We start from the raw sequence: 26,989 nt of genomic DNA, 5'->3' as shown, positions 1-26,989 counted from the left end.
GGTTGTCACCACAAATTAATCCCTATTGCAACTTGATGGTAATAAGGAGTATATTTACTGTGTCATAAATCCAACTCAGCCTTCCTATACCGTGCTCCTGTAAGTTATGTCTACACTGGCAACCCTTCTGGCTCCTTTCTTGGTCCCATACTCAAGTTAGCTTCAACGTTCATATATCCTAGGCTGTGGTAATAAAAAAGTACCATCAGCAGTTCTTTTACTCTGACTGAAAAAGCAACTACCAATATGTGGAAACAAAGGTTATACTGGGCAAAGCATTTCGCTTCTGCTTGAGTACAAGCTTGCCTAAACTTTTCCCATCATTACAGTCTCTGCTGAGAACCGGTCACAAGGGGGCCCCCGTCCAGGCAACACTCCGAGAGACCTCTCATCTTGCTTATTAACTAGACAGATGTTTCTCATTATAAAATGATCTGACGGGTGTCTCTAGACATGTTCTGTAGTAAAAGACAAAGAGCAAAGCGACCCCAAATCTGTAAAAAACATATACACATGGATGTTTGGATCAACTCCAAAGGAATCTGGTTTGGAAGAATTTGAATTTCACAGAAAACTTCGCTTTAATTCTCAGTGCCCCTGCTGGCCACATGTCTGATGCTCCTGTGGCCCCAGGTATATGTGACCTGTCCACGTACTTCAACCAGCATCAGCAAAATGATGGGAGAAGGAAGTGCCACTCTATGCCTCCGGCTGACAGAGCATGTACTTCATTAGGTTAAAACTGGGAATGAAGCCAGACTTGACAAGCAACTAAAAACTAAAACAATGTTACAACATTATATTTGCCCTGAGACAACTTAAATACATTTTATAAAGAGGATGAAACCTTCCTTTACACACAGGTAAGAGGGACAGTTAAAGTCCTGACTAGAGTGAGATGGCTTTTAAGGGGAGAGTTGGACCAGATCAGCATGTTCTGCTGGTATGTTAAAAGTAGTTTTCAAATAATAACATGACTGATTTTGGCCACCTGTCCATCTTCTATGTGGCACATCTGCAAAAATTAAGCGTAACTATTTTCAAACTCCCAAAGCTAAGTAATTAGGCCAGGCAAAGAAATGCAGTTTTTACCTTTGAATGTCTCTAGCAGATGCTTTCCCATATACCAACATGCAGTTTCGAAGTTTGGAAACTGGGTCAGACTGACAATTTTCAATCGTCTTTCTACTTCATATGCCCTGCAATACAAAGCCACATGAACTTACAGCATAGTAGGTCACAAGTATGTTGCATAGTGACAAGCACTGCTCATAAATGCCCGAGGTTCATTTTGTAGTGCTTCATTTCTTTGTGCTGCTACTAATGTATTCTGGCATTAGATCAAAAGCAAAACATAAAAATAACACTAGTAAGAAACTGTGCGATACAGATGCAAGATAGTTTTATTGCATTATTCGTCCAGCATCAGTAAAGAACAACTTGTATTGTCTTAGACTTGGCAAAGAGCCCAGCTGAGCAGGTGGGGTCTTATTCAGAAGGCGAATGGCATGTTCTAAGGGTAAAACTCCTGACAGTTTTTAACGGTCCTTCCTTCAGGACTTGGCCACACAATTCCAAGCACCTCACATATCCTCCCATGCGCTATGCAATAGGTGTAAAGACAGCCTGGAATAACTCAGCACAGGAGAACGTGGTCGAAGGGGACAAATATGAGTATGCTTTCTAAAATTGCCCAATAAAGCTACATCAACGTTACGGCAAATGTAGGCTAATTAATAGCAGAGAATGGCCAATTTATTAAAAGCTGAGCTTTTACCTAAGTTTAGATTTTAAAGACAGATTACCTCATCTGCATTTCAACACTTAGACTATGTAGAAAATGTCCTGCAAAGGCCAGGCAGTCTACAGGTGTTAGAGTTGCATAAATCCAACCTAAAAAAGAAAGAGGTCCACAGATAAAAACTGGAATGACAGTAACAAAGACTTCATTCACAACACGATGTTTATACTTCACTTAGCAACTTACTTCCTAGGTACCAATACAGCTCTTTAGTCCAAGTCGGCACCAAAACTGAATATACTTTGAACGAAGTTCCATCCAGCCCCTTGTTTGTTTTGCACAATAAGGCACATCCCTGGAAGATACTATGCACCTTTGATTCCCAATCCTAGACTACCTTCAGCAGTGGCAGACAGTGAAAAGGGACATACTGCCCACACTGACATTATTTTCCTATTACTGTGAAAAGCAGCAGCAGCTACATAATGGTAGTGGCTTTCACATCACCATGAAAATCTGTGACAGCTCCTGACACTGACTTCATTGTAGTGTCAGGAACAGGTGTTTCCCAAACATATATTTTCATACAAAAATCTACTCAAATTAGTGAATCTCTATAAATTGTTCAGTGTTTATTCCACCATCTGCTCTACATAAGGACATGAGAGAAATACCTACCTTCCACCTTTTACAGTCAAAGGAAAACTCAAGTGTGTAAACATTCTATGCAAGAATATACTCAAACACAGAAAAATGGCACTACTGGATGCTGCCTCCAAAACACAGGTATCAGTGATTATTTACTTATGCTGCCTGGAAGCCTCAACTCAGATTATGGACTGAATGGGCAGTGCTTCATTTAAAGGTACACAGAGGGAGAGAAAATCCCTGCCTCAAAGAGATTACAGTTTCAACAGGTAACAGGGAGTGCTGGAAACAGTAATGCACATGAGGAAATAATTGTTCATGATGGGAGGAAGGTGAGGGACAGGGCAGGAGTAGAACTGTGTTCATTTACAACTCTGCACTATCTGCTAATCAACTCCTTATCCTTATGAAGATCCTCCCAGGAATTGAGAAAACCAAAATCCGCCATCCCTAACCTGCCATGAAAGCCAGAGTCTACCAAGTAACCCATTAAAATCTGTGACACCCACGTCTTCAGCCTCATGTGAAACCATAAATGCGCACTCACACTTGTGCAGGCACCTACAGTTCCTTAGTGTCATGGGGAATCAATGAGTGTGAAAAGGATCTTGTGGGGAGTCATGGTCAGAAAGTAATTCAACGTGAATTCTCTGTTAATGGCAAAAAGCACCAATGTCATGGTTGGATATACAGAACAAACTCATGAGCTACTGCACCCCAGCTAGATCAAGAGTGGAACAAGCTAACTACTAGCTGTGTTTTTTAAAGGCTGCTAAAATATTGATAGAAAGCAGTAGAAGTTCTGAATTTTTTTTTGTAAGCATATTAAATTATACTTCTACTGAGAATTAGACTTCATACTTTGAGAGAGAAAGTCATCAAATCACACCCCTCTAGAATTTTGGACATGCTATTTCAGCAGCTCTAAAATGAGCAGGAAACCTCACCTGCAACAGCCTGCTCACCTGATGGAATGAAGAGTGTCTGTCCTTGTTTAACTGTGCATTTGTAGCATTTATCTACTTGGTCTGCAAAAAACATCTCACTGTGGTTTGCTGCCGATTGCCAGCGTTCATAAAGCGAAATATTTGCAGAGGCTGGTTTGATGAGATAAAATATCTTTTCTCCCTGAATTAGAAAATACAAAATTAGCAACAAGCAGCCAAACAAAACAATGCTGCATTGGCACAGAAACATACACACACACAAGTATTTATTTAAATATATATATAACATTACATATTTTAAAACTATTTAAATGAAATTTACTAGTTAGCTTTGTACAGAATGGCTGTAGTAATTAAATCACTAGCTAACCACATTTGCTCAGATTTGTAGGACTGATGGTGCAAAAAGTTTTCAGAGCCAGGTTCCATTATCCTGCAAAAGCAGAACGTAGTATCTTTCAGGCCTGAGGTGACACGTGCAAAAGGCACTAAACAAATATTCAAATCATAGTACAGTGAAAATACACAGACAACTTCCACACTCCAAGTGGCTTCCTCACTCAGTAGACCCTGGCACTGCTGAGAGTGTACCCATTTACAGCAGCTAAGGCTCTGAGTATTACTTACAGATACAACAGGACTGTGGAGAAAAAAAACCTGACACCTGAACTTCTGAGAGAATTTCAGGATGGTCTTTGAATATAAAATTTAGTACATTACTAGATACAACACAAAAATGTGACCCCTCACCTTCAGCACATGGTACCATGCAGAAGCTCCTCCCGAATCTATGTGGAAATCTGTGTAGCTGTCCTTCACACAAATCAGGCAGTACTTGGTAACTTTTGGTTTAGCCAGAAGAGCATCATCAGGCCAATAGTTTTCTACCCAGGACAACTTCTTAACTATATCTGGAGGCTCTACAAAACTGGACATCCTTTACAGAGAGAATTGAAAAAAAACCCATGCAACTTTTAAAAAAAGAGCACAAGGATCCTGAGACAACAAAAAGCAGAGTGTGACTCTAATACTTGCACCGCAATCTGAAGCAGCTCTTTATGTGGCAGTGGAACTGCTCTTCATTCAGAAAACTAATGAAAACTGTTCACAGACAGAGATTTAAGGCTTTTTAAGTATGATGACTTAGCAAAGTATAGGCTGTTTGCATTTTTCCAGTCCCTGCCCCTTGCTTCGTAGGCTCAGTTATCAATAGCACTGTTATCACAGTCACTTTCCCAGCTCCCTTCAGAAGAGAAAGTGAAATGTGTGCACTCTTACATAAATGTTATGGTACATCTACAAAATTTGCAGGTTAAGCTTAATATTAAAAATCCTAATAATAATAATAGCATTAATACTTAAGGATCAACAAGTTGATCTGATGTTGCAAATCACAGTGATTTTTTTATTTAGATTGACTAAATTACATTAAAAGCTCAGAAGAAGAAAAAAGTCTAACTTGTGTTGATGTGGATGTATTCAAAATACAACATATATAATATTTATGGGTACGATTTATACAAATTAATACATTTATTTACATTGAGCATATATTCATACTGTGTATATTTATATTATTTATATTTTATTATATTGAATATAATATATACTATAAATCACAGCTAAGATGATGTAGTGGCATGACAAATGGGTATTAAATGTGTTTCACCCCAGAACGTCCTAAATTTTTTATTTAAATAGTCAAAAATTTGGACTAATATGTGCAAGGGGTGGAGGTTGTACACTAAAATATCACGTCAGTAAGAGTATCTGCACTTCAAACTAAAATTAAATGCTCCCATGTGTCACTTATGCTCATTGTCAAACACTGATAACAATAGCTCCATTTAAAATGGTAGGGAAAGATGGAGCAGTGCATTCAATTAAAGTGTCACTGTCTATGTTAAGAAATAAAATATTTGCTAGTTAATGTCTAAATTAGCAGCACATGAGTGACAGTTCCAGCAGTCCTTCAGAACAAACGACCTCCCGTTATTCTGGGATAATGGCAGAAAGCTAAAAAAATCTCAACTGAAGATACTGGTAATCTTTGAAGCCTGTAATTACTAGAGATGCTTTCTGCAGAAATGGGTGTGCACTACTAAAACACTAACTACAGGGCTAAAGGTAATGGCTTTAAAAAAACATGCTTGTAATTACTCATCAGCCTTCTTTTTTAAGGCTACATAAAGTCTTCTGGCTAAAATGGAATGTTCCCCAGAACAACCATTCTTTATTTTTATGTTGATACTTATCATCTTCCATGTAGCATTCGTATATAAAGGAATCTTCTTCTTCTCTGATCTTTCCCTTCTAGAAGTACTAGCTACCCAGAAGGACTACAAGAACTGTAATAATGATCTGCACAGTTGCATGAAGTTCAATACATTATATATGCATCTGCCTACTTCTGCCATAAAAGCACAACTCAGGTGATGAATACAGCTATATAAAGCACAAAGCAGTAACCTGAACTCTTAGACATTTATATCAGCTAATTATCCCATACATAAAACATAATAAAAACCATGAGGAGAATAGTAGGCTTCCTGTCATTGAGGACTGGTGATATTCACATAGCCAGCGCCACTACCTCTGGCTCACTGCATCACTAAACCACCTCAGTCTCAGGTTCAGAGCTGATCTGTACCATCACACCCCACGACTTTTCATGGGGAAGTCAGCATTGCTCTAGTTTTGAATGACAGTCATACAGATTACAGGTTAACTTGCAAAAGCACTGAAACTAAAACTATAACACATGGTATAAGATTACAAAATTATAATAATTTCAAATTTATTCTCATTCAGGACCATCCAGCGACATGTTACACTATACCTAAAGTCCTCATCTCTTTACTCACTCTCCGCTACTTTAAAAGGAAGATTTCAGTGAGCATTATATGATGCACTCACACCAGTGCTATACAAGTAGGATGCTCAGTGCTCTACAATGTGTTTTAAAATAGAAAGCTCCAAGGAGATCATTATGTTTCAAGATCAGCTGGAAGAAGGGCTGTCGTTCCCTTACAACCATCAGGATTCCCATGTCACCAGAAAAATAACAACGAATATTCAAAAACAAGACCCTTTAAGTCCATATTCTCCCACTTACAGTGTTATCATACCTCTGTGGTCATCTCTGTCCTCCTTCCTTTGTTGTTACTGGTATTTATCAAGTTGCATCTAAGTACCTAAGATTATACTAGGAAAGTACTATGTTATCATTCACTACCAGGACAAGGCAGAGAGTTCACTCCTGGAGCAACAAGTTATATTTTAGTATACAGTTGCCCTGGAATAACTACCTACACTACTGGAGTTAAAAGAAAACTAAAAGGTACCAGAATACTCAGTTCTGATAATGTGAATGTTGATGGCACATGAATGCTGATGATATGCAGGCAGAAATTACCATGACAAACGCTGGCCTGTTTAGTCTGCTATGTACCATTCTCCTCATATAGCAAATTGCACTTTTGTTTCTGTGCTTTGCCTGAACTGGCTCTATATGGGCGATGCAGTGGGGAGTGAGAGCAACAAGAAGCCGCTATCCCAAGGTTAAACAGCACTTCCTAAAGAGGGAACCACTGGAGAAGGCAGAGGCTGTTCAAACCCCCCAGGCTGAACCCCACCACATAACCCAAACACTGTGTGGCACAGCAGGCTGGACTCTTACCTCGTGTCTGAGAACTCCAGGTTGGTCACATTGAGGACCCTTTTCCTGTTTGTGCTGTAGTAGTAATCCACAAATTCCTTGAGCTTCATCTTGCAGTCTTTCTGTTTGGTGACATCAGTGACATCAACACTCCTCTCCGGTCCTACAGATTAATTCAATGAAAAAGAGAGACTGAAGGGTAGTCTGACTTGCCCCATTTTGTTTGCTTGGGGGTGAGTTAAAATTTCAAGAAACACCTCAATCTTTCGATTTTCTGATCTTCTTAGCCTTTGTATGTTCCCTGTTGTTTATGTACGTATACACATATACATACAAGTATAAAAGATGGATTTAAAAAGTATATGCATAAAATCCATGCCCCTGACATAATTATTTCTGTACCTCTTCAAAAGATTAATGTTATTTTTAACCTATTAATTTCATTATAGATTTTATTTGCTTGATGAAAATTATATGTAAATACCTGTATATCCACAAAGCAAGCTCCACCCACCAAGTTGCAGAAGTCTTGTGATTGTAGACAGAGTGTAATACTACACTAAAAATTTAAGTTCTCTTATGCTCTATTTTAAATTTTTGCTTACAAAATCTATAATCGAGAAGGAGTTTTGCAGGGAAAATTCCCATTTTTCAACATGGTATTTCAGGTGTGCCACAAAAAAAGGACTCTGTTATTTTATCCCAAATTACACCTATCAAAAATCCATCACCTCTGTATTAGAGTATAGAGAATAATCTGCTAGTACTTATATAACTCCTCTGATATACGTTGTTGGATACAAATCTCCAGTGTTAACAGTGTTAGTCAATTAGTGGAAGTTTTACACTGGGCAATCCAGAGAACACATGGAGAAAGTCAAAGGTCTATAAAAAGTGCCCACTTCTAAGCACCATCTCTTATGCTTTCTGCAAGAAAAGCATCTCTCCAGTCTTTCTTCCTTCAGTTTTAATTGGCTGTATTTTTCCTCTCCCAGCATTTCATTCATAGCTTTTTTCACATTGGGCGGGGGGGGGGGATCAATTTGTTTTTTCATGAAATGCCACAACAGTAATGATGTATTTGGCAGTCTCACTTGTGGTGTTTTGTCCTCTGCTACTTATGTTAGGTTGTTTCTAAAAGACACTCTAGGTCCAATGTAATAAACTACAGAACAGTGAGATAAAACCCTGCCTGGGAAATCCCATTCAAGCAAACTAACGTCATGAAGTATGTGCGCCGTTCACTTTCAAATCTGCTGCCAGCTTCACATTAAATATCCCACGTTCTTCCCTCCAGCTTTTCACTAACAATTCTGTTGGTAAGGTGGATTATTTCAGCTAGAGGCTGAGAGAAAGCCAGCAGATGCATAAGGAGCACCTAGGTCATACAAGAAAATCCGCTAAGTGTAGCAGATGGGCAAGGAAAATATGTTTCCTGTAGAAGCAATGGGATAGAGATAATAAAATCAGGGATCTTGAATCCTCCTTTATTCATAGTTATCTCACTGCACACGATCACTGCAAAAGCAATAGATACAGTCAAGAACAGCAGTGGCTGGTGATAACACCCTCCAGTCTGGGGAAGAGGTCAATGGCCTGGTAAGGAGAATGCAGGAGAGGGAGGTTAGCAGACTACAGAAGGAGCTAAAGGGACCACGAAATGCAGACAGACACGTTGGGCTGGAGTCATGGCTCCAAAAGGTCAATGCCAGAAGACTGAAGGAGAGAGAATCAGACAGAAAGTGACACACAGGAGGGGCAGAGTGAGAGACAGCAAGAGACAAGATCGCACAGGCTAAAGGAAGAAGGATGTGGGGACAAAATTAAGTGCCTGCAGAGCACCTCCACGGCTCCTGGCCAGGTTATGTCTTCCAAGGTGGGATGATGTGATGACTTGTGGGAAGATGCAGTACAATACCCTGCTCAGGCTGGAGACAGGAGGATGCCAAAATTAATCCCAATGACCAGCAGCAATGAAAATAGCTCTCACTGACACCAGTGTTAAAAAATGGACTGTCTTTGCAGGGTGGAAGTCTCAGTCTAGTAATTCCTTCAATACAAAGCGAGATGGCAGTAATCAGGTAAGACCCGCCCTGAAGAAACGACTTCCTGATACTACTATAAGCTGTTTCTTTTAACGCAGTGCTATGGAGTACAGTGCGGTCTGGCTCAGGCTCACTGTCAAGTTGGTCCAAGGAACAAGAGTGAATTAATTGCTAGTTACAAGCTACCAACCACTACATAACAAATATTGAAGTAAGTATAGCTCAAGACAGTATTTTACAATATACCGTACAATTTCTTATACAAATAACACATATTCTATTTTTACAAAGCAGCTGAGGTCCAAACAGTAGAATGCTACCTGCTTGCCAGATACCTACCGACGTAGTTTTCAACATCGCTGACGTAGAAGGTGGGTGCAGGTACAGACAATCCCAGGCCGTCCTTCTTTGGGACAAGGATGGGCTCTGCAAAGCCATTTTCTTCCAAATACTCTGTTGTTAGTTGGCTGCCTGGCACTTTCACGACTATATCTTCAGCACTGAAAAAGTAAACACAGATTCGATGATGAGGTGCTTCCACGTACAGTTTGGCATTTCACTATTGAAAGGAAAAAGTTATGAAAAAGCAGTTATATGCAAATTAGGTGCATAAGACAAAAGCCAAAAAGCTATTTATTGCAAAGCAGGCAGGGCACAGTAAAATTGTCCGGAATCAATTCGCTCAAGTCTCATGCACCAACTACTGGAAACTCCTAAAATAACAGCTTACAGTGAAAGGCCATTTTCTTCAGCTACAGGGATCTGTCGAGTTACCAGTGATCAATGTTAAAGAAATTAGTGTTAAATGTTCTGCTCTAAAGAAGGCAAGATTAAACCCATTACATAATCTCAAATAAATTGCCAGGGAAATACTTTACAAATCATTTTTAAGTAGTCAAATAAATTGCTCGGGAAATATTCTGCAAATCATTTGCAAGCGGCTGGGAGGGCTTCAAAGGAACTAAGGAGAGGGCAGCTCCATCGGACCACCAGCTACGTGCACCGGCAGCTCTCAGGGGAAGTTCAAGTCCAATTTCTAGATCTTTTCGAGTAACCCACTTTGAATTCAGAGTGAAAAGTGACTGTATATGAAGGACCATCCGTCCCAGGAGTGGGCTGCCACTGTGTGCTGCTTGCCAGCTGGGCTCCAGCAACCACCCAGCAGGCATGGGCCGTGGCTGCTGATGGGGAACCCCAAAATTTTAAGTGTTCACCCCAAAAAGCTCGACCTCCCCGGGCGGGTAAGGCCAATGCGTGACTGCCTCTCCTGCAGCACTTCCAAACTACAGCGCCCGTCTTCGTACAGCGGCGGGAAAGGGGGCGAGGTGCGAGAGCCGCCATGGCGGCTGGCATGCTGCGGCCCTGCCGCCTCCGCCGCCCCACAATGCCCAGCTGCCGCAGGGCCCCCACCCTTGCTGAGGGGGGGCCCCCACACACTCTTTGCTGCAGGGGGTCCCCATACCCTCGCTGAGGGGGCACCTCCTTCGACCCCCCCAGGCAGGGGGAGCCCCCGGCTGTGGGCCTGCTCAGGCGACCCTGCTGGCGTTTGAACCCCGGCAAACAAGATGGCCGGACACAAACAGGGATAAGCTGTAGAAACCCAGCTTCTTTCTGGATTGCCCCAGCCACAGTGAAGTGGCAGTGGCTAACCAGGAGGTGAATTTAATTAATAATGAAATAAAAGGAGCATTCCTCATTTACGTGAGCCCTGGTACTGTATGCCAGCAACATGCAAAGAACAAGGCTGGAGATTTTAAGGAGCAAGAAGCAAACCATGATTTACCACTAAACCTCTGCACTTACTTTACAGTGCCCATATATCTCTCACATACTTGTTCAAGCCTGATTTGCTTCAGTATGTGCCACAGAAACTTACACGTAGTTGTAAAGAGAGATCACTACCAGAGCATCTATTAATGATCATGCCAAAACAGACAGTCTTGCCCCTACACTGAACTACGTGGACCATCAATTTAATTATTATTACTACTACTGTTACTACTCTAATGCTATTTTGGTATTAAACATTCAGGAGCAGAATGACATGAATTATATTTTATGCCTTTTTGCTCTCTTGATTGTTCCTTTTGATCCGAGCCTCACCACAGGGCTAACCGTGGGTTGTAATTCACTGTCATGTGCTGTGGATCAGCAATGATGTTTCTGACTCTGAACTGAGACCCCCTTTTTCTGTTCATCACATTCTGCCTGACAAGCGTTTGGTTTTGTTCTGTGAACATCTGCAGATTTCATTCATTTTCATCAGAAGAGAAAATTTCTCAACAATACTTTGTTCTACTAATGGAGCAAATGTAGATATCAGGGGCCTAAATCTTGCAGGCACTCCTTCTGGCTACAGACACTTATTTCTCAGAAACTTTAATTTGACAGCAGAATTTTCTTATGTGCACATTTATGTGAGAAACAAACAAACAAAAAAAAAAGGGGTCCATATGTTTTCTACAATTTGGGAGTGACTCAGAGATATTGCATCTGTGAGTGCAATCTCAGAGGCTATCTGAGGTTACTGAAATCACTCTGCCTAGGCCTTAAACCTTAAGAAATTAACTTTGCAACCTGTCAGGTTGCTCTGTATACCAGCAAACAAACAAACAAACAAACTAAACAACAGGCTATGACAAAAATCTAGCAGGCCCAAATAAAAATAGCCAAGCAAGTAAAATGCTGTATTCCTGGGTTCAGTGAAACACATCTGTAAGCTCTGCAAACACTTTGCAGAGTATTTTCAGCCTTTTCCTTAACCAGCCTAAAACCAGTATTTGAAATTAAATGTGAAATTAAATTCTCTGTAAAAAGGAAGCTTTGTGTTTACCAAGTACACTTTACCAGTCTCCAAGGATTCTTCTAAAATAAGTAGTCATTAATAATTAAGGATTTATTTAGCTAAGGCCTACCGTAAAGTCCAGAAGAAAATCATCACTCTTACAAATGGCTGTGAAGCAGCCTAATAAAGTGTGGAACATGTCACCTAACAATTAGCACTATTCACTACCCCAAATAAGCGAGTCTTTGTCACTGTAGCAACTGAGGATGTCATTGTTCTTCTTTTCAAGATGGAGACAGACTTCAGCAAAACCATTAAGATTTTTCAGAACGGGATAGTTTTATGCAATAAATTGGTTAGTTTCTTATGCAAGCAAATGTTGTCGGGGCCAAACACATTCTTGTTCTTGTCTTCACAAATACTAGCTTCTACGGAAATCCACAGGAACTGGGCTTAATCAAGAGTAGATTTGAATATGGCTGCACAAATATAAAAAAAGGAAGAGCCTGGGACATCTGCAATAAAACAGCACTCATTTAAACTTCATCATTCTGTACTATGTAATGCTTTCAGCAAGGACCATCATCAGCTGCATAGGAAAGTGGCTATATATGCTTTATCTCAACAGCCCTGTCCATGCATGCAGCTGAACAACCCACCTTGGAAAAGTACGACTTCGAAGTTCTTTTATAAAGACTTGGCTCCCGTTCTGTACAGGCTTGACCTCTGTAGTCTGTCCAGTATCATGTTTATGCCAGTTTCTTTTCTTTTTCACTGAAAAAGAATTAATTGGACAGTACTGTATGTTAAATAGAAGATAATTATTAAAACATTTGAAGGAAGGATAAATCTTCATTTCATTTCTTACGTGAGCAGAGAAGAGGGAACTCCCACTATGCTGCACTGCAAATTTTAATATTGCTCTCAATTCACCATTAGACAATTATACTGTAGCCTGAAGATCTATTACATACTGAACAGTGTTCGGTTTGTAACATAAGGGCAACCAGACGGGTAATTACTGAGCTGCACAGCTACCGCAGGCTTTATGCAAACACAGGCTCTGGACATTTTGTACTTGCCAGAATACACACTTAATCCTTATCATGAACCTCTTAGAAAGCCACTTTTCTGCCTTCTCAATATGCAGTATAGATCTTTATGAACGTATTTGTCATGAATTACCTGAGTCTAAAGGTCTGTCCAGCAGTTGCAGATTTGACATCAATTTTGATGGGCTTTGAATTACACCCTGCACACAGCATGCACATAAAAGGATCAAGAAAATAAAATAAAAAAAGATGCAAGGGCACCACAAATGCAATTTTTAGAACTACTCTTATTGCTGGGTTTTGAAAGGCAAGCTGGGCTAAGGCCTTAAGTTGATGACAGCATACTAAAGGCCCCTTGACTGTGCTCCCAGTGGATGACAGACATACAGGCAGGTTCATCATGGAAAAAGGGTCAGCTGGAATAAGCACAAGTAAGTCAGTCAAATGTCAGTGTAGCTCTGCCTTGTCTCTTTGACAGCCAGATAACACAGAGCAAGAAAAACTGGTCCAGCTTTTTCTTTTAGCACTATCTCTCTCAAATGTTCCTACTTCCACAGTCTGTCCGGACATGCTCATTTTGGTAGTAAATTGGTTTTTGTCCCAACTGCGTATTTGTATCATTTCAAGCCTCTGTTAGTAGAATTTTCATAGGCCACAACTTACTTTTATGTTTCACCTTTGTTTTACATCATGAAACTCAGTATTTTACTCCAAAATCAAGACCTCTTATGCTCTTCTTACTGTTCAAAACAGCTGGGGAAAGAACCAGACTCCTCAGTAACTATGCATGGACAACACTCTTCCCTCGCTCTTTGCACGTGCACACACATACAGATCCACATACTTATTCATTAAAAAGGAATCTGGAGGCCACAGCTATTAAGACATGAGGTTTGGGAAAAGCTAACTTTGTTTTCCCAACCATAACCCTGGAACAACTCAAGTAAAGACGTCTCCCAATGAATCCATCCCAGGTTTTGCACAAAGCATGTTGGTTTTATTAGTTCCATGCAGCTCTCCAGCCTAGCTGGATATATTCATTAAAGCTGCTAGTTCTTTATCTTAATGACTCTCAGGCTTAGTGTATTAATTCAGTGCTCCTGGTAACAAAGGAAACAAGCCCTACATGAATGCCAAGCCTTCCTCCTCCCCTTCCCTTTCCAATGACTGCCTCCTCCCCCTCTCACCATAACCAAACCAACACTGCGCTCCTAGCACAAGTCCCAGTGAAACAGGTGTCACTTGCCACAGTGAAAATTAAAGAGCTTATCATATTAGCATGTTCTTTTATTACACTTCAGATAGCATGCAGCGTCAAGAAATAAAAGCAGCAAATCACTGCTGAATTAAGAAATTCACTGCAACTCTTCAAAAAGCATCAGGGAGCTATTTTCCTCGGCACCAAGTGCCAGCAGGCATCCACCTCTCACATCCACCTCTCACACAGAGGCAACAAAGATGCCTCTGCCACCAGAACGCTCCCCAGGAGGTGCTATCTCCTGGTCAGCAGCAAGCTGGCTGCTGTAGTACATTTATACTACATCAAACAATCGGCATTTGGCCTATTTTCAGCCACTCTCTTCATGTTTCATCTGTACCATGAACATCACAGTAAGGATTAGAGGTCATTAACACGTGCAACAAATCCTAGCTTTGGCCAGAAAGGCCAGTTTTTCTCAAATGATTACAGATATCTTTTTCTGCAGAACTTTCTGATCCAAATTTGACCTTTGGAAAGTATAACCCGCTCCTTCTAAAGAAAATATTCCATAAGGAAAAAGGGAATATCTTTTTATGAAAACTGTACCTCAGAATAAATAATTCTAGACTTCAAAGGTATACTTACATTATTTCAAATGTGTTTATGAATAAAGGGATACCTAGAAGCACCCTGTTGGCTCTCCATTGATTTATATGAAAGGTTGTAACACTTAAAAAACAGTTGCAGCCTGACTTTGGGTTGCTTACATCTGTGTAACTCCACCAATTCCCAAGAATTTCTCCTGATTTTCACTGCTGCAAATGAGCAATCAAACTGAACATTTCAGATCATGTTATGAAAATGAGTCAAGTCTGCCTAAACAAAGCACTCACATTTTATTTAAGTTATGTCAGAGAGTTTTGTATGAATGTGTATTTTTTCCCAAAGAGGAGTTCCTACAAATTGCATTAAAACAAAATGGCTTAAAATGTCATATGACAGGAAGCAATCTTCTGAAATAGTAGCCACTAAGCCACACTGGTAAAGTGGAAAAATGTAAGAAAAGGAAAATTACTTTTAAATTTGACATCTGGAAAACATATATTGCGGAATGCATGCTCCAGAAATACACATATATTTTTAAATCCAGACGAGTTGCATAACAGACAATTGGTGTCTGTGTTTCCCTTTGCTAATCTTGCAATAATTAAACCTACCAGTGAACTAGTGGCTCTGGAACAACTCTTACTCATTTATTACAAAACTGATAGTGCTAGATAACAAGTTTAAACATGTATTGTAACACTTAATAAACAAATAAAAGCGATCATCTCACAGAAGCCCCAGCAGAGCCCAAGTGCCGTGTAGCAGGACGCCCTGCATACAAATGCCTGACAGAATGAATGCATTAAGCCAAGCTGTTCCTGCCTTCATTTAATCAGTCTTTCAACTTCCCTGGCCTATTGCACTCCGCAAGGAGGGGCTACAGGATAACAGCCTCATTTTCCAGCAGGATCCACGATTCGTTACGTTAATGGTGAAAATGACTACACAGCTTGAGAACCTGTGGTCTTGCACTTCACCAAAAGTCAAGGTAAGGTTATCAATAACTAATGTTTAAATGCTCCCGAAATTTTTACACTCAACTACTTTGATGATTGGCCTTGTACATTACTAAACTTCATGCAATGCATTTGAAGAGAGAAAACAAAGTCATATTGCTGTACTGCAGAATGATATCATGTTCTGTATTCCTACCACACTGATAACCTCATACAATGATAAGACTATAACTAGCGACGGCACTCCAGCAGCACTTTCTGCTGTGCTGCACGATGGAGACCGAGGGACGTACTGCCAAGTCGGATCTTTATTTGGATAAGAAGAATTAGATGGCCAAAAACCTTAAAGCATCAGAAGATTGTTGTCAATTCAACTCTCCTCGTCTTACCTGGTATATTAAAACTTGTAATCTTTTTATCAAAACTGACATTTCTTGAATTCTAAGATTATGCACCACAGTTTCTATAGGACTGGTATGTAATTCCTGATTACAGACTTTTGCTGCTACTGTCTGATTTTTTCCTGTCGCACTGAAAAGTAGGTGCATTTCATCATTATTAATTCAAAGCAAAGTGAAAGAAATCAAAGCATCAGACACATCTCAATGTTATACAAAACTCACAGAGGCTAGAAATCCTGCTCTGCTTCCCCTATACTGGGTCAATAACAGCTTGGGCATATCTGCAGTCATACCCTCCTTTTCAACGCAACCCATTCTAATACCAAATTGTTCACCTGAAGATGATTTGTGGTTATTTGTTTTAACCATTTCCAGTGTGTTTGTCAGAAATCTTCCAACCAAACATTAGAAAGGCTGACTTTTAAATCAAAACATTTTGTGGGGATGCATTGATTTTGTTAAGTCTTTCAAACAAGACTCCCAAGGGTTTTTCTGTCAGCTTGCCCAATTTGTAGGTGCCCTGCTTGGGCCAAAGTTGCTAGCAGACATCTGGGACACAGGAACAGCTGCAGGTCATTCTTGATTTTGAAAAAGTCAAAGTGGAAAAATTATTCCAATTTTTGCCCCAAAAATGAACATTTCAGACTCCTCTCCTTACTCCTTAGAAATTTTTAAAACTTTAACTTTTAAAGCAGTGCAGAAATAATCGCTTGGGTTTACAATTATAGAATTTTAACACAACAGAAGTCAGCTTCCAGCCATCCTTTATTTCGCACTAAAAAAGGAACATTATGGTTTGTTTGGATCCTGGGAGATGAGCACAGTGCTCTTCCTCTATGTCTTGCTGTAAGGCTGCAGAGCAGTGAGAACCTCTGTGCATCATTGTTGCTTATTTACAGTAAATGGCTCTCAAGTAAAGCATTTAATCTTCTACATGTATTGGTTTAGCTTCTTTTTTTTCCCCTTTTTTTTTCCCCCTTGTATAATAGAAAGAATTTGTGAATTAATCTGACCAAAGTAAACACATCCTACAGTTCTTTCCCAGACGAAACTCCCACTGAGATCAACTGTCACTTTTACTCAGGAGAACTTTTTCCTGTGAAAGAACTGCAAGAATTGGCACCCTTAGTGCATCCTACAATTTTGACTGCCACTGAAATCGCTAGTTTTATATCCAGGCCAAGCATAACATACTGCTTTTTACTCTCCTCACTCAAAGACAAAAACCACCATGTAGTTTCCAAAATTCCCTGTATTTGAACTAGCTGTTTCTGTAGGCTTTTTCTAGCCCACAGTACTAAGTGCCTGCACAATTCTTAATTTCAGACAAGGAAGGAAGCATCATTTTCATTGCCGCGACTGGCGACTCAAGCTCTGCAGGTAAGATGCCTTGCATTAGCTCATACACATTGCAAAAGGCCAGGCAGGGAGCTGCATCCAAAGCTTCACAGTTCAACCCATGGTTTTTCCCCCTAACATCTTTTTTCACCTCATGGTTTGAATTCTAATATTGATATAATATGATACATGGCATTTAGGCATGTTTTTTTGTAATGGGGAAAAAACCACCACCCTAGCTTCTTTTGTTTAAACATACAGAATCTGCTTTGTGTGAGGAGCAGCTGTGCAAGTATACTTACAAGTAGACTTCCCGTGGGTTTTCTCACAATTTGGACAATGATAGATGTCAATATCTGGTGCCTCTTCTTCTTCAACACCCACACAGCTGGAATATATGAAGGCAAATACTACATTAGCTTGAGTCCACCTCCAAACACACAAGCACACAATGAATAATGAAAAAAACCAAACCCCAATAAGCTGCGCATTTACTATGCAGCTATGCTGTCTGCTGCTGATGGCATCAAAGCAAAGCTTAAGTGCTCCTTACAGTAGTACAGTCAGATGGGATTTTTTGCAGCCTGCATTCCTGATGTGGCACTAAAAAAAGGTGTCAGTCAGAAGTCCACTACCAGCTCACTGTGGACCTCTGTTAAAATATGGCAGAGTCCCAAAGATATTTTTTTTCCCAGGGAGACCATTTTGTATCTACATAGAGTTCTCCAAGCACCATCCCACGTAAACCTAATTAACAAAACACATCTTCTTTACCAAGCATGTATGGACAGCTGCTAGGTACCAGAGTAATCTTGGCAAGCTATACCATATGCAAGACTTCTATAGGTTCCATCCCTATTACAATATATGAAGATGAGGAGGAAAAGAAGACACATAGCTCACAGCACTGCTTGTTGCCAAAAAGATGGGTTGTATCATGGCAGCTGCTTAGAACACCCACCAAGATTATTCTGGATGGCACAACACATGCAACAATACAGCGTGGCCTGCGGGCACGCTGCATCAATACAATCCAATAGCAGAGCACAGCGCTGGGGAAAAACAAAACTAAACTGCAATGGAATGAAGTACCCAAGATAAGAAGTCGTTGCACAGTCAAAACACTGCACAGCAAGCCAAATAATCAAACCCCAGCATGGCACTGTTCCTCTCCCAATGGAGGAAAAGCAAACAGGATTCTGATTCTGCTTGCTCGGTCTGAAGTAGCCCAGGCTGCAAGCACATCTGCAGCACAGAAAAGAATTTCAGCTGGGTGCTGTGAGATACAGCTCTTGTGTCACAGCTCCATGAGAGCTCAACTAGGCAAGAGGATCCACAAGAGGCCACAAAGGTAGCTGCACCTTAACCACCTGCACAAACAAGGCTAGATCATACCGCGATAAGAGCACTCCTGCAGTGTCTCTACCTCACCACCTGAAATGCCTTCTCAGTGCTCTTCAGTTCGCAGGAAACACTAATACATCTCTTCTGCTGTAGAAAGGGTTTGGGCACAGGTCATGGCAATGCCATCTCCATGCATACGGTAGCGTTCAGCCTCCTCGCATCCCGCCAGCAGTACAAAGCGGGGATTAGAGCAGGAAGACGAATTCAAGAGTTTTTAGCTGCTGGTTCTGACCCATAGGAAGTAAAAGAGAGGCTGTTTGTTCCTCTCCCACAGGCAAGGCCACAGGGTGGGTCACTTCTGCCACGTGCCCTACAGAATCTCTCAAACCACTCACTGTATTCAGTCTCTTTAAGACAATACCAAAGAGTCCAGAATTACAAACAAATAACTAGAGAAATTCACGTCGGTTGGATACACCAGCCATTACTGAACGTGAGGGTCTAGATGCAGGAAGGCCCTTAAACTCCCGGTTGCTGGCAGACAGGAAGGTGCACGAATAAAGGAAGGATAACGCATCATCATGCATGCCCACCTCTTCTATGCTTTTTTAAGCCTTGCAAATCACTGCTGTTGTGAACCAGCTACCTAGCTCCATGGAGCTCAGAGCTCTTCTGATGTCCTTGGTGGGGGGTGTGCACATGTGTGCATGCACACACACAAACACACGCACGCTTGGGGCAGGAGGAGTAACTGTCGAAATGCACGACAACCCTCTCTGTTTACAAAGGTGGGTTTGAAGCCACTTTTGAATCCAGGGCACAAGTTGGTGTGTAACTGTACGCATCATGATTACAAACCACAGATCTATTCGCTTTTAGAAAGAGCATCAACAAACTGATGTCTGCAACCAAGCCGGGAAAAGCCAAACTAGCTAAGATATGGAAACAAACCTTTTTTATAACCATTGTAAATTTTTTGTCAAAATAAGACCCTGCCAGAAAACTCTGCGGATATTTTCATCCTGTTGCAGCTGCCAGTCTGCGTAGGGGACCCAGCTCTCTCCAAACCAAAGAGCACAGGGTGAGAGAAGCTTTGCAACCAAAGCCAGAGAAGCTCTCATTTTTGAGTTCAGCCTGTGGACAGGCCAATAAACAGGACATTATTGGGGAATTGTGTAAAAGCAACTGCAGATTTGGCTGATTATTTTTTTTATTAAACAGTTACTTGAAAAAACACAAAATTGTTGGGTCTCCCTGGGCAGACAGCATGGAAAACTGAGGAGTTGGTTTGTGGACAGGAAAAACCATCACAAGAATCCAGTCCTCAGATTCAGTATATACAGGCAGTATAATACCAGATTGAGCAGCAGAAAATTTAAACAAACCCAGCCAGATTAGAGCAACCATAAGAGAATGTAGAGGATTCCTCTACCCATAAAGCTGCGTCAGCTGCTTATGCCACTGGATTCAGCCTGTTAAGCTTGGTAAAGGTATGGATTAGGCTCTATACAAGGGCTTGAAAAGTCTATATTTAGCTAAACTAAGGAGATAAGACCCTTGGGCGCTGCATGGATTGCTACAGGAGGAGGTATGAAAAGCTACTGCACTGGGCAAAGACTTCAGTGTGGTGGGAGCTATTGTTCTGAGAGCAAGTAAAAATATTTAACTAGAACAAAACAGAGAAGTAAAAATAACTGACCTCAAACTCAAACAGTCCTCTGAAAGATGCAGTCAACTTTTCCAGCTACAACATGGCTTTTGAATAAAGTTTGGCCATTTACAACTACTCGTGGGCAGAAGCTGCTGTCCCTGCTGTATGGGAAACTGCAAGTACAAACTGTCCAAGAAATACCCTATTGAAATGCCCCAGGTAATCTTTAACCAAAATGTGAACCAGTTCCAGTTTGTGCCCCTTTTCTCAACAAACAGAGCTTGACTTGCCAGGTATTTCCACTAGCAGAACTGTTTGTGAACTTCCACATGAAAATATATAGGCATAATAAATTGAATTTCCATAGTTAAAGACAGACTGCTAGAGACAATCCCTCATGAACGTTCCTGCCAGAAGAGGAACAAAGATTTCTTGCTGGGTATCTTGGTTTTATGGGGCAAGGTTTTGGTAGCAGTGGGGCTGTCAGCTCCACAGCAGTGACCTACCCTTGGGCTGGTCTCCAGAGCATTTGCACCTGTGAATGAGAACCAGGAGGAGATTGCCAGCTTTGGCAGGAATCAGCTCAGAGTCCTGAAGCGGTCTCCCACCTAATTTACAAATGTATTTTTTCTGAGTGGTTAATTAACAACAGAATGGTATCAAAGCATTTCTCCAGCTGAAGAAAACCAAGTCATCTCTAGCAGCTGAACAGTGCTGCCCTCCCCTTACCCCCCCCCCAGATTCAAGCACGAATGGCACTTTGTGTTTCACTTTTTTTTTTTCTTTTCTTTTTTTCTTTTTTTTTCATGAGAACACTCCACTTTGGTCCCTCCAATTTCTTTTTTCAACCCTATTTGCCTGAGAGAAACACAAACATGAAAAAGACTCGAGCCAAGCGTTTGACCCCCTACAACGATCAAACGGGTTCCGAGTCAGGCAGCGCAGGATCCCAGGCGGCGTGCTTGGGAGCAGCCTCCAGCAACGGGCCCTGCACAGCCAGCCCCACATTAATATGTCAATATGAGCCCTGGATGCGTTACCATTGACAGAGAAGAATTGGTAAAGCTCTCGGTAGCACTTTTGTGATTATTCAGATCCACCGATGAGATAAAAAGGGACATAAGAGGTCCAGCAAAGGAACCACAAGGCAGTTTGCAAGGCAGAGCTTGCAAAAGGATGCGCAGGGAGCAGAGGGTCGTGCGGTGGGAGGCAGAGCTGGAAGCAACTTCGTGAACAACAGCAGGAGCAGATTTATTTGCTTCATTTGTACTAGCAGACCAAGAATCCGTTTCAAAAAGCCCGTAAGACACCCCAAAACAGTGTGCTGACATCCCAGCAAGATCTTGCCCTGCTGCAAGAACTCACAAATCAAGTAGTGCAGCATTTATGCCCCAGCAGTCTGCGAAAGAGATTGTTAAACACATTCTCCTGTTTGCACAGCAAGGGTACCTCACAGGCACCACGGTTTTGCACTCGGAGTTGTGTGCGGGTACAAAGAGGGTGTCCTCCAACAAAGTATTTAGGGGTGGATGTCTCTGTCTGTGAATTATCTCCAGCTGCTGCTTTTTAGATGTGTGACAATTAAGGCATTTGGCAGGGGAAAGCGCCAGGTTCCCAAAGCAGATTAGAAGGAGAAAACTTTTACTTGGTGAAGAATAAGCAAGTAAGGAAATAAAATTCTCCTCAGACAACCTCCAAAGCCTCACACTCGCTGTCCCATCGGTGTTAACGCGTGAGAGGCTGCAGCTGTAACATGCCAGCTGGGAACCAGGGATGCAGCTGGTGAGGAGGGTGAGGATGCAGGACACAGGGATGCCAGCCCCGTGGCAGCAGCCAGCACACACCCCTCACCGTTGTGCTCACCTAGAGAAACCTTGTTCCACATTTTTGTCCAAATGCAGTAAAGATGGCATAAGTGATTCATTATTGTGTGTCCAAGAATACTTTGTTGGAACAATTGAAAACAATTTAATGGTTGATTTTAAAGTGGTATTTAAGTGACTTAACTCAGGTTGAGGCAATGTAAAATTAATCTGATAATGAAATAAAAGTAAAACATTATTACTGATGCATTTGAATTTTACCAAAACTGTTACAGGAAAAAAATAGTAATAACAGAAAGTAAAGCCTTTGATAATGCAGCTGTTTAAGCTGATATATCACACATTTTACAGTGACTTAAACGAGAATTAGCACAAACAGAAGCATTTGCAGTCAGAGGCTACAAATCACATTTTTATTAGAAACTCTGTCCTTTGCAACTTTAAAATTATATTTCTTCTCTGTCCACAATGAAGAGATGTTCAAATTTCAGTGTTCTGACAAAGTTAGTGACAATTTTTTTATTCAGGCAACAATAACAAAAGGTGCATAAATTGGAAGTGGTTTTATAACATGAGTGTTTATAAAGACCTTGATTTGTCATCTTCAGTGAGATGACATATAAAGTAATTTTAGGAGAAAAATTAAACCACATAATATCCATCCTATCAAAACCGTGTAATCTCCATTATCAACCAGAAGACAAGTATAGAAAAACATCAAAAAATAAAAACGACCAAACAAAAGGCTAGTTGATAGGAAAGAAAACAAAATCTACTGATTCACAAATAGAGCAAAAGGAAAAATAAGCTAAGATCATAACTTCTGAAAACAAAGCTGTACATTTCATCTGCTCCTGAGAAGCACTCTTCAAACATAGCACAAAGACGAAATATAAGGTGTTCAAACAGACAACTGGGTTTGTAAGAAAAGTTGGAAGCCAGCACAGATGGGAATGGTGGCAGCTCCTCAGGATGCTCAGCGCCTGCACGCTCTTGGAGGGCTGATGCTGTATCCTTCGCTCTTCGCTAAAGAGCCATGGACCACACTGACTGCAGATGGGAAGGGGCACCCTCACCCCCACCTCACCCCCCGACTTACAGGTCCCAATTTCCAGAGTGGGGAAAAGCCCACCTCTCCCTACACCGTACACTTTATCTGCCAAGAAGGTCAGTACAATTGTACCATTTTGTAGCTGAGGAACCAGTCATGGGCAGGACTGGGGGGGGGTTGCTCAGGTTACCAGCAGGCCAACAGCACAGCCCAACGCAGGGCACAGGTCTTCAGTGCCTGCTGCTTCCATGGACAAACATATTATTCAGAATTTGCAACTAACAAATAAATCACTGGACTAGCTGTTGTATTCTGTATATTTAACGTAAATTCTGTTTTCAACCTTTACCAGGAGCACACTGAAATCTTAGAGAATTTTAACACTGGTAAAAAATGACACTTTGATACTTATTTCATACATCTGCTTCTCCTTCCCTCCCTGAATCAGTCCAAATGCAAGTAACTTTTATTCCCAGCCACAAACCTGGGATACCGGCATTGCGCTAAGTCTTGGAAAATGGTGATTGATTCCACACTCCTCTTTTGCTTCTCCCAGAAGCTGGAGATAGCGTCAATGGTCTGTAAGCCAGGAGGGTGAAGGGTTGTGCTGATGGGCCCTTCCCACGTGCTGGGGGTCTGGCAGGGGCACAGGCAGCAGGGGCTCAGGCCAGCTGCTGGCTCCCAAGCAGCAACCAGCCGCTCCACCCCGGCACATGAGGATAAAGCATCAAAGCCCCAGGTGGGGCAGCTATCACAGTGCAGAAGAGGTATTCACGGCATTTTTGTAGGTAATAAAGGTAATAATTAGTAATTAACCTGAGCTCATCCCTATCCCTTAACAACTGGTATAATTTTTTGCTGTGATATTTATCATGCGTTGCACAACAATGCCCTTCCTTAACAAGGTGTTGTTTGTAAGGAAGATACCCATCCAGTTTCGGAAGCCTCTACCATCTGAAAAAAATATACAGGTACTGCACAGGAACATAAGGACTTCCCAGCAGCAGAGAGACTCACACTTCACCTTTTGATGCCAGGCCAATGTTAAGTGACAGCAGTTTCTTGTGTCCACATCACTGCATGCAGAAATGCAATGGCCAACATCATGGATACAAGGGATGTTAAGAAATACAAAAAAAGGGAAAGAAAGAGGCCTTTCCAAGAGCAGTGAAATGAGCTGTTCCTTGGATTTGCATCTCGTGTGCTGTTTTTCTAGTGGCTGTTACCAGGTGAACTCTGACCAGGGCTCTTCCATGTGTGCTTTCCAGCATCTAAGAGGCAAACAGACAAGCCTTTTCCTAAGCAGAAGGATTTGTCTCATCGAATCAGCCATGTATTTTCACAAAACATAGAAGAATATTTTAGACCTCAAGCCTGCTGTCAGATATGGTTAAAGCAAAACAGCAAGTTCAGATGTCATTTGAGAGAACAGAAAGATACACGTATCAGCATCACTTTGGTAGGAGACCTCAGAGCAAGCAGGAGAAACCCCACGTGTGCTGACTCAGGCACACATGCAAGTGTCCAGTACATGGGACTTGTTGAATTAGTGGCTAAACGAGAGATAACCCCAGCTATACTGGACAGCCAGTATTTCAGGTCACCTTATATGCTCACTCTTGGCACATTAGAAACATAAATTCAGAGGGACAGACCTCCTCTCCAAGCCAAACTGTACCTGTGCGGAACCCAGTAGCATCACAGCAGCTTCAGCAACAGGCAAACATAAAGGCAAGGAAAATCTGCACTGCTGATCAGCTTGTTATGACTGCCTTTAATCCCAAGAAAATTACGTAACTTCTTTGACTCAATTTCTCCACCTGTAAAGCAGTAATATTAATACCTGCCTGATAGCCTCGAAGGCTGCTGTAGTATAATTAACCAACATTTGCTCGGTGCTTTGAAGATGCCAATCTCTGCAAGTGCTGGGTTGTGCTACCTCCACGCAGAGCTTTTGCCTTAGAGGTTTCTCTCTACTGCCTGCAAATTCTCCTGTGGGAATTCACAAATAAATATCTTCCTGGTAGCATTAGCCTTTCCTGGGCTTCACAGCTCCACATATTTTCACGCTTACTTTTTTAAACTAAAATTTACATTTGGGTTTCCGCAATTCTAGGCCCAACGCTGGGGCTCGTTGAAAGCAAACACACTGTGTATTTGAAACGGGAAGAATCAGCCTCCTTCGGCTTACAAAAATCGTGAAGGGACATCTTTTCTGTTCTACACAATTTTGACCATGTTCCTTCAATCTGAAGAGGTCAGAGGAAGAACCAGAAGAAGGTGTAGCTGCTATAGCCGGCAGAGAGCCTGACTCCTGGTGATTTCATACTGTCTAAGCGATGCTGACTATCGTCAAGCAACCTTGGACTGCGCCTTAGGAAGGAAATGTCCACGCAACCATTGCTGCCGGGCTACAAACAAGTACATACAGCATATACCAGGAATACTGCGTGCCAACACAGAACACGTACTCAAATCACTCAGATGCCACCCGTGCTTCTGAATAGTTGCCGTGCCCATAAAAGCCACAAAATCATTCAAGTACTTGGGTCTGGAACCATGAAGTTAAAAAAGTTTTACTTCAGCAAACAGGCACAACAGCATCAGTCCTGCAGCTTCCTGCTGGCTGCGTGTTGTTAAACGCCAGCAGAGGGGTAAGGGTGGTGCAGTGCGCTCCAGCCCTTCAGATCAGGAGGGCATGGGGGGGCAGCAGCCCTGGCTGGCCCTGAGTGTCCAGGCAGGATGTGAGGTCAGCGCCAGCACCCCAGAGCAACCCCAAACTAGCCCTTCCCAAGACCCATATCCAAACTCCAATGAGCAGACGGGCATGAACGGGACCCGCTGCTGAAATGGGGGACTGCAAGTGATGCTCTCCTTACTCTTCAAATATGCGTCCCCTCTGATGTGCAAAGCCTGGTCCCACCACCCTTCCCAGCACCCAGAGAAAGAGCTGTGCTCTCTCAGGGCACAGGGTGGGATGCATCACCATTTCTACCTTATTTATTATTAGGTGATTCTTTGGGGCATGGGGATGTTGCCCACTCTTTTTGATGTTTGCAATTATACTGGGAGTTAATCGCTTGCTTATAAAGTAGGTGCCCTTTACTTTTAGAAAGACGAACAGAGTAAATCTGTTTGTTACAGCCCGGTTGAGAAATGCCAGCAGGATTGAATTACAGCAAGGAACTGCTGTCTCTGCTTCTTCGTCCCTCCTCCTCAGCCAGTTGTATGAGTTTTGCTGTCTTGGATAAACTTTCCTCTTCGGTTGACTGAACCTCATTTTGCGTTATTTTTTTTTCAAACTTGTTTGCAGGCGGTATGCAGCAGAGAATTAGCCCTTTGGGAGAAAGCATGAATTACTTGACCTCTATAAAACTATTTGTAAAAGTGAGCAAAATTGGGACCTCACTGAAAAACAAACATTACAGCCAACTCAGCCAGCTGTAGAATATTTTTTTATTCCAAATGGCTGAGGGACTTCATGGATGTTCCTGCCCAGTGCAGGTGCTTGGTACCTCCTTGATTAAGAGATAATAATCTGCCCAGTTTCTGGTGTCAAGACCCTACCTCTGCAGTACATAGGCATCCAAGTGGATGGTCCACCTGTATGTTTATCACAGAGCCACCTCTGCAAAGGGCTCAACATAAATCTCAAACCCCGATGGTGTGAAATGATTGGCTGCTTGGGATAGGGACTTGCTGCTCTTGCTGAAAGGGGCAACCCACACAGAGCGCTCTGGAG

At 41.8% G+C, this 26,989-nt stretch overlaps 1 protein-coding gene across 4 annotated transcripts in view; it reads right to left on the bottom strand.

The window, feature by feature from the left end:
* PHF2 (PHD finger protein 2) overlaps positions 1-26,989 on the bottom strand; it is a 97,644-nt gene that overhangs the window by 25,532 nt on the left and 45,123 nt on the right. For all 4 annotated transcript variants that reach the window (XM_040591326.1, XM_040591328.1, XM_040591327.1 and 1 more), the window contains exons 4-11: positions 17,681-17,766; positions 12,484-12,598; positions 9,379-9,539; positions 7,016-7,157; positions 4,087-4,273; positions 3,355-3,517; positions 1,806-1,893; positions 1,093-1,199 (exon numbers count right to left, since the gene is read on the bottom strand). In XM_040591326.1, the coding sequence (XP_040447260.1) occupies positions 1,093-1,199; positions 1,806-1,893; positions 3,355-3,517; positions 4,087-4,273; positions 7,016-7,157; positions 9,379-9,539; positions 12,484-12,598; positions 17,681-17,766 (1,049 nt within the window). The remainder of the gene's footprint in view (positions 1-1,092; positions 1,200-1,805; positions 1,894-3,354; positions 3,518-4,086; positions 4,274-7,015; positions 7,158-9,378; positions 9,540-12,483; positions 12,599-17,680; positions 17,767-26,989) is intronic.

This window comes from Falco naumanni, chromosome 4 (assembly GCF_017639655.2).
Source record: "Falco naumanni isolate bFalNau1 chromosome 4, bFalNau1.pat, whole genome shotgun sequence".
In the NCBI taxonomy this organism is placed as follows: Eukaryota; Metazoa; Chordata; class Aves; order Falconiformes; family Falconidae; genus Falco; species Falco naumanni.
The sequence above is the reverse complement of the archived record's forward strand: the minus strand, read 5'-3'. Positions and strand labels throughout refer to the sequence as shown.